At 41.9% G+C, this 14,249-nt stretch overlaps 1 protein-coding gene across 2 annotated transcripts in view; it reads right to left on the bottom strand.

Moving 5' to 3' along the window:
- Positions 1-14,249, bottom strand: part of STX7 (syntaxin 7) — a 34,385-nt gene that overhangs the window by 15,637 nt on the left and 4,499 nt on the right. For both annotated transcript variants that reach the window (XM_075414016.1, XM_075414017.1), the window contains exon 2: positions 11,688-11,841. In XM_075414016.1, the coding sequence (XP_075270131.1) occupies positions 11,688-11,769 (82 nt within the window). In that variant the 5' untranslated portion in view covers positions 11,770-11,841. The remainder of the gene's footprint in view (positions 1-11,687; positions 11,842-14,249) is intronic.

The following is a 14,249-nucleotide window of genomic DNA, read 5'->3' as shown; positions in this document are numbered from 1 at the left end:
AGGGAAAAGCAGGGTGGCCTTTCCCTCTCCTCCCAAATGTTAGAATGTAGAAACATCTCTGTTGGCTGCTTCCACTGCCGTATTTGGAAAACAAGCAGGGAGAGGGTCTCGGCACTGAAGAGGAAGAGCAAAACTGTTGGAAACCCGGGATTACTTTTCGTAAAACAGAGGCCCCTAAGCAGCTTCACTGCTGATGGTGGTACTTATAATGGTACTCCCTCCCGCGTTTACCCCAGCTAGTCACCCCTGTGAAGAGGGTTGGGGCTGGCACATCCAGGCACCTGGGAGCTGCTTTGGTGCCTCTCAATTCATCAGTAATGCTCAAGTGTCCTGGAGGGCCAAATGCTCAGGCCCAACTCAAAGTCCTACCACTGCACTGCAGACATACTGCTAACAGTCAGAGACCAAAGATCAGAGCACAGGTTTGACAGGTTCCTAGGTTACCTCACCCTTTATTGTTTTCCTTTCCCCGTTTCCCGATTCTTCCAGCTTCCCAAGGAGCTCTGGAAGACAGAAGTAACAGGACCACCAGAGGCCCCTCCTGTCCTTCTGGGCATTACAAATCATGTAGCAGAGCCTGACTGGGTCTTGTGCATGATTTTAATCCATTTCAGTGCAAAGTCTGACACTTCAGCTCAGGTTCCTTGGGTACGTGCAGCTAGCTGCTGGACTTTGCTCATGACCTGCAGACGGGTACACACCGTGTGCACGCAGGCGTTCTTCACCAAAGTCACCAGGATATGGCAGCAGCCTCCATCAGAAGCATGCTTATCCCTTCAGCCACTTCTACACTGAAGATCAGGGCAGATCTTTGCATATAATGAAGATGAACAGCTCTTTCAAAGCCCATGCTGTAACCCTGCTCGAGCAGCACCTTGTCAGCCATGGGCTGGCAGTGAGCCACCATAGAAGGTAAGTCCACCTTGGGACCTGGGCAGCGCAGGAAGTAGGATGCATGATACCATGCAGGCAAAATGGATTTTCCCCAAGTGACAGTTGTCTCGCATGCAAAAGAAAAAGAATCTCACTTTTTGCACATCTGAAAATGAGTCTTGTATTAAAAAGAAGCAATACTGTATTAGTAAGAAGAAATATCGTATTAGTAAGAAGACCTTTCACTTGTCTTTGCGGCATACCCGATCTAGATCTCATAACACATAACTACCAGCTAATGAAAGCCACTCGGCTACTCTCAGACCGGTCACGTGCTCAGGAACAGGTCAGACATGGTTAATGATGAGCCAAAGAAATGATTAAGACCTAACCTGAATTCCTACCGGGAAAATAATTTAAGAGTCAGCTCATGTTTACTCTTACTAAGCCAAACAGTGGTTCCATTTCTAGTCAGTGGAAACCCTCCCTCTAGTTAAAGGGAAAAACAAAAAGGGGCACAGAAAAAAATAGTAATACTGTCTCATATAAAAGTACTCCTTTTTTCTACATGAGTTACAGGAGTAGTGAGATTTACAGCGGAAATACTTACATTTTTTAACAGATAGGAGTATTTGAGAAACATGTTCTGGTCAAATCTGCAACACACTATTTTTTCCATAGATAAAAACATATTTCACATATTGGATCACACATTATCCTTACTTAACAGCTGACTTTTAGCTAGCTGGGAAAGAAGAAAGTTTCATCTCCTTTCTCCTCGTCTTCCCTTGTTCCATTGTACCCAGTTTCACACAGCTACGGTCTAACGCTTCTGCAGGAAATGCGGCACCCCACGGGTGTGCTTGGAAAAAACACCGGCAGCAACAAGAGCGGCAAACACCGAGGCACTGTACTGCAGAGGACAAGAACCAGACAAGCAGGCAGGGCGAGTACGATGACACCTGCCTTACAGAACAGCGAGGCTTGAGACCTGCCATGGGAAGAAGGGGCAGAGCACTGTTCCAGCCAGCAGCTACTGCTACTCTTGAACCTTAACTGTAACGGTGAGGGTCCTCCCATGCCACCATCTTCCACTTAAAAAGGGACAGACAGGGCTTTAGTCACTGCCTAAGGTTCATGGGACTAAAACTAATGATGGAGATTTAAACCTATTCAGTCATTTTCCTAGTTCCTGAGCCCAAGCAGAATAAACAGCATCAGTAAAGCATTCCTCTGTATGCACCAAACACAAAGTCTGTTCCACGTGAGGCTCAGGCTCAGCTGTGGCTTCATATGGCAAATTAGCAGCGTGTTGTACAACACCAGCACAGTCACCATTCAGAAATGCTTCATCAAAGACTTTGCACACACTGCCACTGGTTGGGTAACTATGAAGAAATCTCTTTCTTGTTTCCAGCTGAACAAGTGAGTCAACAAACTGCACTTCCAGTTACAGATTAAGTTGTGTGGAATCTAAGAAACTTCAGAGTCACTTCAGAGCAGGTTAGTGGTGTGGAAGCATTATTTATAAGACACCAATTCAAACTGCTTTTGCCTGGGGACGACAGGCTTCCTCAATTCAATGTATTTTCCTTCTGCACTTTGAACGTACTTGAATAAGGATGGCCAAAAGCTGCACAAAACATTCCTGGATCAATCTCTTATAAAAGCTGTGACATACAGCAGCCTAATATAATGGCAATAAATCCAACAGATTGGAGTTTCCTGTACAAGTGTAAGTACCTCTTTAAAGCTACTAGTGTAGTTCACACTCACTAAAGATTTTAAATAAAATACTACACCGCTGTGCTGTACACCCTGCTATCCCTACTTTAACCAAGAGTGACAGTTCATTAGACAAATCAAGTCCAGGACACTAGTCAAATGACCCAAACTCAGTAAAAAGCAGCCCCACACCCAAGACCTCACCTAACTGGATTTAAGTATCTAAAAACTTCAGCCAGTTGTTTTTAAGTAATTGCTTTTATCCTGTCTTAACTCAGTGTATAACAGTGATTATTCCAAAACAAGATAATACATTGGCACAGAGAAACAGTAACTGAAGTACATATGGGAAGGAGACCGTAAAATGAGGATGGAGATGAAGCTTGTTCTCAGAGCTCTACAGACTAAAGACTCGGTAAGTACATAAGAGTGGGAAAACCCCAAGTCTTATACCCTTTCCTGTTGGCTATCATTAGAGCTTCTAGCATTTCTAAGCAGAATCATGTTTCCAAGTCATCAGGAACATCAGTAACAACATCTGGAGTTCAGAACCTGCCTTCAGTTTTTTCAGTGCAGCTGAAATTATTTCATGCTAGTGTACTATCATCTACAATGGTCTTCGAAGGACACTGGGAAGTGGGATTGAAGTAGTGCCTGTTCTTGTATGTGCGAGTAGACCACACTAAATACACATTAAGTGCACTGTAACTTCTGATGTGGTCAATTATTACAGCTCAGCCAAGGTGAAGTCATTAAATCAAGCTGTAACCACTTTACATTCATATCGTAAGACGTCCCTGGTAACTCCCTGAAACCCCAAAGTTCAAACATTTCTCTAAAGAATACCAGTAGCTTACTAAGTTATGAAAACGATGCACGATTCTGCAGCAAACAGTAGCTGCACAAACACCATAAAACCCAACCCACCTACACGAAGAAAGCTTGTTTTTTTCAGAGGTCAGGCCATTAACACAGGAAGCTAACTCATAAACTAGCATGGAAGTAGAGACATGCAACACATAACAGACTGGTCAACGCACGCAAGTAACTGTTACTCCAAGGGCCACTGGCAATCAACTACTGACCTGGGTTTATTCTGAGCCCTAACTGGGGTGCAGCCTCCTGCACAGCAGTTTTACTGGAGATTTGATGAAGAGCTCTCAGGATGATCACACTGCCATGCAATCTCCTGCGCAGAAGGAGGAAAATCCAACAGAACTGAATTGGAACAGGTATTTTAAGTACCTTACGGAGGCTCTGAAATGCAGCTCTCTAGAAATAGGAAGGAGCATGAAGACGCTGGCCACATCCCTTCCCGTGTCTGCTGCAAAAGCAGGCTGTTTTGCAACTGTTATCTTAGAATCATCGAATCATAGAAAGTTTTGGGTCAGAAGGGACCCCTAGAGGTCATGTAGTCCAACCCCCCTGCAGCAAGCAGGGACACCGCTAACTAGATCAGGTTGCTCAGAGCCCTGTCCAACCTGGTCTTGAATGTTTCCAGGGATGGGGCTATCTTGTCTAGGTGAGTCCATTTCTACTTGCTCCATCAGCAAAAGCAACAGTTGCAGACAAAATAGTGTATGTCTTCACTGGTCACCTTGATATTTGTAAATAGCACACTGGTTTTACAATTGTTATTTAAACCATTTCCAAAAAAAGATGACTTTATCAACAGACCTCTTCTGTCTGCACCTCACCCAGGCTAGCTAATTAAGGTAATGCAAAACAGTGCAATACAAGCAAAAATTCTGCCTTTTCTGCACATACTAACACAAATAGCACGCTGGGGTGTACATGGAAGACCCATGTTTCACTCTGTTCTGCTGCTAGCATAAATAAATCCCTGTCCCTCTCGTGCAATGTCATTCATATAAGACACTGTTTCATATGTCATTTTCCATAGAACCAAAAAATTTTTAGCAGACAAGACAAAACACAGAAAAATATTAAAAAAACTCTCCAAATTCAGAAACAAATCTGTGAGGCAGGCTACCTTAAATATATATGCTACTCTACATAGATCAAAGCCTTTAGAAACATCATGCAAATAATTCATGCTTGACGTTTTCAGAAATAGTTTATTTCTAAAAGAACTGCGGACTTCATGACTTCACCTTGTTGCAGAAAGACAGGCATTTAGAAAGACCCAAAATATCTGAATTCCTCCTCCTGTTATCCTTCATATTCAGGTTATGAATTGGATATAGCAGATTCAAGTTCAATTTCTCAGCCTTGGAAAAGCCCACAAAATGGACTGTGGAGGACCATAATGGGTGCTTAAAAGGCCTGAATAACCAGCTTTTTCCAGGTTTTACTGAAACATCACAAATCTAAGAAACCTTCCTGACAACAGCAACAACAATAATAATTAAAAAAAATCTTTGTTCCAACCAGTATGTTCCCACAAAGTTAAAATCTGCTTAACTGCAGCTAATTGGAAATTTCTGACAAGACCATCATTAAAAGTCTCAACAAGCTCTCCTTGAAGCCTATTTGCTTTAAAACACCACCTGTACAAAACCACACTTTAAATATAGACAAAACAACATTTCATTTCCATAGAGGCTCTGATTTCAACACCTCAGTGATTTCATTTACTTTTCACTTGCCCATCTGTATCCTTCTTTAGCTGAAGAATAAACACGCGAATCTGTGGTGTTACAACCATAGTGACAGACGTAGTTTTTCATGGATGTTTCAGCCTGTTTTAGCTGAACATTTTAGCTACCTACTGAGCTTAAACCACAACAAAAAGGCATATATCAAAACTAATACTCTTCAGGGTTTAATTGGCATTTATGATTCTCTACAGTTACATAAAGTGAAAGGGAAAGTCATATGACTGATGTAATTGAAATCCCATTTTAATAACATTCACCGAAAACACTTACAGAAAACTCGGGATGCAACAGAAATTGGACAAACTGGCAGTCACAGGAGAGGTATCATATGACAGAGGGATCTCTGCTTGCTGAAGCTGACCTTCTGGGAATGTGCTCTATGTGAGCTTGTGTTTGTGCTACCTTAATGAAAAGCAAAGCAAGTCATCAGAAAGCAAGAGTCATGAGAAACAGTCTCTCAAAGCCAGGCAGATTCCCTCTAGCCATATGTGGATTGTGGTTACTGAATTTTATTTTGTTTTTTTTATCTTTCAGTATGCAGAACATATGTTTCTCCAGCTGGTCTGATTTTCAGTGTGTATGAACAAGTCAAATAATCTATCACTGACCTTGCCAATACTGAGCAAGGGTAGATCATGGTGTTCTTCCTGACTTCACAGCTACCACTGCACAAAATCCTGCCACGACCTTTATAAACTGGAGGAGTTGGGAGAGGTAGGGAGGCAATATGAATGCCTCACTTCAGTTAGAGTAGGTTCTGTAACTGATTACAGTTTGCAAGCCAGAAATTCTCTAAAACTCAAAGAATGAGTGTACTTTATCAACGCCAGGCTTTGTTCTGCGCTCCCAAGTGAAAGGCAGCATTCTAAACTGCTTCTAAACCAACAGCTCCCAAACCCCAGCTTAGGATGCCAGTGGAAACATGGCAGTTATCTGTCTAGCCTGTATCGTTCTTGGTTTTCTGCAGGGATTGCACTGAGTGATATATTTGGTAGCTACAAAGAAAATAATAAGAGCAAATCAAAACAAAGGCATACAAGTCTGCTTCCTCAATGATCAACACACAGGAGAGACACTTGAGAAAAAGTACTGGGAGTGAGGAAAAAGCATGGCTGGTTACTACTTCTTGAACAGTTTCTTTCAGAGACAGAAGTCAAATCTTTCCAGCTGAGTAGGAAAGGCAGCTCCTCCTCTAACCACATACTTGCTACTCTTAAGCTGTCCCTGTAGATGAATGCAACTCCCACTTTGCTCCCTCTTGGGAACATCTTTTTAAACAAAATGCTTTCTCTCTTTTTGCTACACACAGAAATAAGTTCTTTAAAATGCAGAAAACTGTCAGATTTCATAGAACTGCTCCCCTCCATCTTAACAGCTGTAAGAAGTCTGAAATTCACATATTTTAAAGCTTTTAAATGAGGCTTTCTGTTTTACTTGCTCTACTTTCATCTTTCCATTTTTTCAAAGGTCAGATATCCTCTTGTACAATTTGTTACATGCCCTTCAAGAAGAGGAGGAGAAAAAAGACCCAGTCACAGTATGGACTGAATGCTTTCATCCTACTACGCATATCCTTAGTACGGTAAATGAACATGCCTGGTAGAAATACAGATTTGTAAGCAGGTAGGACTTGCTTTGTCACAAAGAAATACTTTATGCTAGCTCATCTTGTTTCTGTGCATCACACTCATCCAGCTGCTGTAAACAAGTGACCAACAGGAAATACTTCAAGGAAATATTGAAGGCAGGCATTGAAATTTCTCTCCAGTTAATAGCAGCTGCCACATAAGTGAGAGTGCAACCTATGAAACCCAGTTCTGGAACTACTGCTCCTTCAGTAAACACTGATTAAAACACCTTGATAACAGGTTCTCCACCTGCAAAGCCCAGACAGGCTGGAGATCTACACCCCGTATCATTCCTTATATTCTGTTCTCCATATTCAGAAAGTTAAGGACAAACCTCAGCTACCTTTAAATTAATATTTCAAAAGCCCAATATAATGTGTGTCATCTAGATTTTATAATCAGATACAAGACAGGCCTGGAATGAGAATTACAGTTACTTTGGACCAGATATCAGAGAAACTTTCAAACCTTAATCATAAGTTGTGCTCTAGTAAGACAGAAATTTTGCAGCTGCCTAAGCAGTGGCAAAGCTCATTATACACTTCTCTGGTTTTATTATTTAAATCTGAAGTTTCCCCTATCTGAAGTTTCCCTAGCTAGTCACAGATCTGCTTCTTGTCACAGTTAACGCAGACCCGAAACCAAACCAGTGAGACATGGCTCGCAGGCATCACTGACCCCGCCGAGGTTCAGCACGCAATGCTGCAGCTCATCAAAGCACATGTGATTCAGGCTCCCCAGGTTTTACAGCGCTGCTCAATGGGAGTCACATGGATTCTCCAAACATGCTAGGAGTGGGTCTGAGAGCCTAACTCTCCCTCTCCTGCCTGAGGCCTGCCACTCCACATCAGATGCCAAGAAGAGTCTTAAGTTTTTCAATTCCAGCTGCCCATTGGAACAGTTTTAACAAAAGGCATGGAGAAACACTCTGCAGACTAGTTCCCTAAATCTCAGCTCAGAGATGTCACTGATAAAACATGAGTTTCAGGCTGAGCAAAGTAGACTCTGTTCCCTAGATGTTGCTAAGTGACATCATAATCACTTATTTCTGCAGAAATGCTGAAATGCAAGACAGACCACTGATCCTTGTTGAAAGAACAGCTGAAAGCACCTTCTTTTCACAGAACACTCTGGGGTTTGGGATCCCAAACACATATACGTATGCTACTTGCTTAAGTTTCCAAGAGAGCTCAGAGTGCAGACATCAGTGTATGCTGCTTCCCATTAGCTAGCTCAATTATATCTTCAAGGTCCTAAAAATGACCCACCAACACCCTCTCCTCCAAAGAAACTCGAAGTCCACTACAGATAGCATTTACTACCTACTACTACTATTGTAGTGGTTCACCAGCACTTCAGCCAGGGCAGAAGCAATTTACAACTCTTAACACATCTTCAACATAGCAATCAACTGCATGATTGGATCAACACATTAATAAAATCTATTCTTTAAAGTTAAAAGGGTGCTAAGCTAGCCTAGCTGTTGCCTGACACAAATATAGGTCCTCTCCATTACCAGAGAACAACTCAAACCAAAAAGAATACTATCTTGCAATTGATTCAATTATTGGTGTGCTAAACCAGCACAGCTTGTCAATTAGTAACAGTGGGCTACAGGAACTAGGAAAGAAGACAGGTAAGTGGTCACAACTATTAATACAACAGTAGCGTCATGTGGATGCATTATGAAATGTGACGTATTTAATCTATGTAATTTATCTTGTATATGTGCGGCATATTGAAATCAGTTAATCAAGAACCAGATCAGATTTATCACTTTCAGGGTGTGCGTGTAATAATTCAACCCTGAAGAAATGTTACAGTAAAGATTTTTGTAGGAAATCGCATTGCTCGGAACAACACTCTGGTGTATTATGAAATCTCGGCCAGCACAGCGTTGTCTAATTCAGGAAGTTCTTCTGTATTTCTCCCACAAGTTAAAGGGCCAGCTTCTAGCTGGAAGAGCCAGCTTCCTTTCAACTAATTTGTATCTCATCTATATCTCTGTAGTAGCAATCCACAGTTTGCTTGCAGTTAGCACAAGCTGGAATTTGGTTTGAGAGGCCTCCTGAAATGGTTTGGTAATTTGAAACAAAACTCTCTTACTCTATCAATCTCACTCTGAAAATGAGAATATCTACACAACTTCAGGTTAACCAAGAAGATATCAAATGTGTTGATACATCTCACCAATGTTAAGCATTTCTGGACAGAAGTGAAAAATCAAGTCAACTGCTTAGAAGGAAAAACATGGATTCAGGGTCCAGATTCCTGTTTCTCTCCTCCTCCCTCCCTAACCAAGATCATAAATTGCAGTCTAGGAGACACCTGCTCAGCAGCTAACTGTAGCTCCATAGGCCCCTAATCTTGCAGGTTTCTCCTCATTTGACCTGGAAATTCCTGCAGCTCGCAACTGCCAACAGAAAGCTGTACAAGTACTATACATGTCAACAAAATAGCTAGAGAAGTGTACATAAGCCCCTGAGAAAGCTCAGTCCAGAAAGCACGTTCAGCGTTCCTGTAGGATCCAGACCCTCATAAAATCTATCAGAGGAGAATGGACTACAAGAGTAACTGAGTGGTTAGAGTTCAGTCAGATCTACAGGAGAGCAAGGGATGGAATGCAGCTACCTACCTAAGACCTACCAGTCCTAGAAAAGTACTTGGATGGAGGTTTTGAAGGCAAAGCTCCTGTTTCTGAAGCCATGCAGCAGTGGGGCTAAGAGATATTTGGACTTGGATCTTGCAATGGCAGAAGCACCTGTCTATTGCTCAGACTTTAGCCATCTAAATTTCAAGAAAGGAAAGGAGACCAGGACTGCAGGTAAACCCTGTGGCATGTCTCCCCTCTAAACCTGGGCTGCTTGCTTTTAGTACACCTTGCCTGTCACACGGGGAGGGAACACACAGCAGAAGCGAGAGGGGAGATGGAAGAGGCAGGACAAGACTAAGGACTCGCTGAGTCCAGCTCAAGATGGTTAATTATGTTCAGCGACTGTCTGCACAATGCTCCAGTTTCAACTGCTTATTTCACTTTATGTTTTCACCTGACAGCCGAGACTTCTTTTTTACATCTTGGAGCCTCAGTGTCTGTCACAGGTTGGCAGGTGTCTCTGGATGACCAAGTTAGAAACCATGGGACTGAGTGAATTCACTGAGCAGATTGTAGCAAATCCAGCATAAGGGCTTTTACAGAAACAGATTCTTGATTTTTGGTTGAGGAAGTACAACCCTGACATACAGAAACTTTTCAATAAAGCAAAACTGCTATTTTTTCTTCCTGTCTGTTGAGATTTAAAGAAATTATTTCTGGGAGAAAATACAAGATGTAGCTGAAAACACAGGCAATAGCCCAATCTGTGCCATTAATCTGTGCTACAAATACCAACTTCTAAAACGTGTCTTGCAAAACAATACTAATTATTAATAATATTAAATACCACTTAATAAATTATTAATAATAATTTTAAATAAAAACTAACCTACTTAACTGATCAGAATTCATCTGCAGTTTTAATAATAAGATACCCATTTCTGTATGCACACTATACCCTGTGCAACATTAAAAACATGCATGCCAAAACCTAGCCATACGCTGTTCACGGGTAGCTCCCTTCTGATGAACAGTATACTTTGCTTAATTTGTGAGATCAGGTTGTATTTGCTCTATATATACATACACACATATTAAAAATATGACGGAAAATGGAGGAAAAGGGAAAAGTACTGAAAACCTCAGCAGCCTAACTTGCCTGTAACTTGAACATCCCAGTTAGGTGGCTAAAAAAATTTGGTGACACGAATCTAAGCACAGGTATGTTAAAACTTGCAGAATCTTATTTACTTATCTAATGCATACTTCCAAGGGCAAGCTGCAAGGCCACAGCTTCTGCCCCTGCTAAACAATTCAAGCTCTAGCAAACATTTGATGCAATCCTTGCTCAGCAAACATCTCAACCTATCACCTTTAGGTGCCTCATAACTGGCCAGGACAAAACTGGCTTATTACCAGCAGCCATCTTGCTAATTATTTATTAATTTGGTGAATACAGAGTGATACTATACTTCCCCAGGATAGATTACACTAAACCATACATACGAAGGACTGGATCTGCTGTGTGGGGTGCCACAAACCTGTCAAAAGAAGAGTGTGGCTAGCAGGAGGAGGGAGGTTCTCCTTCCCCTCTACACTGCCCTGGTGAGGCCTCATCTGGAGTACTGTGTCCAGTTCTGGGCTCCCCAGTTCAAGAAGGATGAAGAGCTACTGGAGAGAGTCCAGCGGAGGGCTACGAGGATGATGAGGGGACTGGAGCATCTCCACTACGAGGAGAGGTTGAGGGAACTGGGCTTGTTCAGCCTGAAGAAGAGAAGGCTGCGAGGGGACCTTATAAATGCCTACAAATATCTGAAGGGTGGGTGTCAGGAGGATGGGGCCAAGCTCTTTTCAGTGGTGCCCAGTGACAGGACAAGGGGCAATGGGCACAAACTGAGGCACAGGAAGTTCCGTCTGAACATGAGGAGGAACTTCTTCCCTCTGAGGGTGACGGAGCACTGGAACAGGCTGCCCAGTGAGGTTGTGGAGTCTCCTTCTCTGGAGATATTCAAGACCCGCCTGGACGGGGTCCTGTGCGGCCTGCTGTAGGTGACCCTGCTTCGGCAGGGGGGTTGGACTAGATGACCCACAGAGGTCCCTTCCAACCCCTACTATTCTGTGATTCTGTGATTCTGTGAAACGAGCAGGTGAAGTCAAAGAGTGAATTCCCATTAATGAATCCAAGATGCTCATCTTGAACTGGGAGCACCACCATTATTAAAGTTTTATATAAAATATGCAACTTACAGCATTGTGTGATCTTCTGGATGTTGGAAGTTATGCATTGGGCTAGTTGATTAGGATCCCCAAAACCCGCACCGTACGACATGGCTGAGTAGATTCGCTGCCAAGATCATCCGCGATGGGAATAAGTCAGACAGTCTCCACCTATTAAGGACACCTAAACCCCGCCCCAGAAAACAGAGTTATGTCTTGGTCACTGGTTTACAAAGGTCTTCATCATCTTAAAAAAAGAATACGTAGGAAAAGACTCAAGAAAACTCCACATACTAATGTTTAATCTCTCTGAAAACAAAGTACTTCAAAGATGGAATTTAAGGGAACACTTTCTTAAAAAAGTATTAAATAAGAATATGATATCCTTGTTGAATTTCCTACAATAACTCTACTAAGATTCTTAGTAATACACACAGCTTAAGATCTGCAATTACTCTACAGCAGCTACATCACAGAAAATATATCCTTTGTCAAACTTCTTACAATTTTTCCTAAGCAAAGTACACATTTTCATTTGTTGCCATCCCAGAAAAATGCTGTATGTTTAATCTGTTAATCTATCAATGCCAAATCCTCTGATGAATTATGTGCCAAACCAATTATGTGGTTATTTCCACATCGTGCATCACCCATGCCACCAATACATCCTAGTGTATATAAACCACTGGAAAAAAACCCAGCAGATACCACACCAGATATCAGAATGAAGGAGGCACCCAGTTCCCTCTGAACACAAATCATTTGTAGCAACTTCAGTTTTAGTTGTAATCCAGTTTCACCTGAATTCTACAAATTGCCACTTTATTGTGTTTCAGCTGCAGTGTTTCTCAATATGAACTCATTTTCAACCACTCGGGTATACAAATGCATTTTTAGGGAGGGGTTTTGCACCCAAAACTATAGTATCTTATCTAAAAAGGTCAAAATCTGACAACACAAATACTCACAAATACACTTGCCCTAAAAGCACACATATACAATCATGCAGCATGTCGGGATGTCTTAGTCTGCGTTCACCCATACAGACCAAATTTCAGCAGAAGCTCAAAGAAACTATTAATCTAAATTAACAAGAAATAGCTTAGGATACATGCGCAAATCAAAACCGGCATTTTATCCGTTCTGCAGTGAGAACGCAGACTAATCAAGCATACCTGCATCCAACACAATCCCACAATTTCATCCAGGCTGCGCTTAGTTTTAACTTCATCCTTTCCACTCTCCTGCATATCAGCTTCATGGGTTCAACATTTTAACCTCACCAGTTCCCTGCACTTCCACTGTTCAACCCAAACCACATGCCTTCCAGGCAATGTCCTCTTCTCCCGCCCTGTCAGCTTCTGGTTAACAGATACTGCTAAAACTCAATTTCAGGGAGAGAGAAAGCACATTTAAATGTTTAAATAGAAAAGGAGGAAATGAAAAGACCAACTAATTTGTCAACTGTGACACCAGCTGTCCTAACTCAAGTCCTTATGAACTTTAAAAAAAACAAAACAATTAATAGTACCTGTTGCCAAATACTTTTTTTTACCACCTTTGGAAATGCCTGTATTAATACAGTGCAGCAACACCCTGGTTGTTTTAAAACATGACTATTTTCCTATATTTATGATAAGAAATTATCTCTAGTGGAGCTGCCAAGCCGTTGCACTGGTTAGACACATCCCACCAGAACTCCACCAGGGACATAAGTACACAGACCAGGCTCATCCCTGCTGCCCTGCAGGTTACAGTGTCTATGCTGGACCAACACACTGCTGCTACTGTGAAGACAAACCCTTCACGACTTTGAAACGGCTGCAGCACCAGGGTCCCAAACCCTGCTTGGAGTCTTCGTGCCCCGAAGTATCCCCTAGTAATGAGTGACCGGACTGCAGATGAGGCGATGGGGAGTGTATTTGCACTCTTCTACGCACTCGCTGCACAATCGCCCGCGAGTCATGCTAGCTCTCCGCAGTGTTTCTTCCTGCCTTTGTCTGTACCACATGCAGATTCAAGTTATTTTGGGTCACAGACTGAAGTCTGAAGTCAGCCAGCCAGCCAGCCTAAATCCCATTTCTCTGCTCCAAGGCTGGTATAACAACTTTCAATCTTTTTAGAAACTCTAGGCAATATTGCACTGAATTTGTATTGCAAGACCAAACCCATGCAAACTTTATAGTGAATGAATGGCTCTATGACTTGCTGTACTAAGTAAGCAAATTCTATCTATTAAGCCGAAAATATAAATCGTAGGCATAAAATCCAAAGACACCACCTGAAAGAAGTTAGTTTGAAAAGAAGATTTCTCACAACTTCTGACTTTTTTATTTTTTAAAAGTTACAACTATTTCTAGACACATTAGTAGCATACTAATTACAATGCTAGCACTAGCTAAAAATATTTAGTTAAACATTATATTTGATGTCAAAAGTTAAACATTAAAATGCAGCAGCTCAGTAGAACAGATAGCAAGAGAACAAATTACCTTGTGTAGGGAGGCTACAAAACTAACTGAAATAGTCCTTCGCGATTGTTTTTTCTCCCTTCTTATTTGTATTCACCAGACAGCTGCCTGCAACACTGTT

The sequence above is a fragment of the Opisthocomus hoazin genome, chromosome 2, assembly GCF_030867145.1.
Source record: "Opisthocomus hoazin isolate bOpiHoa1 chromosome 2, bOpiHoa1.hap1, whole genome shotgun sequence".
Taxonomy (NCBI): Eukaryota; Metazoa; Chordata; class Aves; order Opisthocomiformes; family Opisthocomidae; genus Opisthocomus; species Opisthocomus hoazin.
The sequence above is the reverse complement of the archived record's forward strand: the minus strand, read 5'-3'. Positions and strand labels throughout refer to the sequence as shown.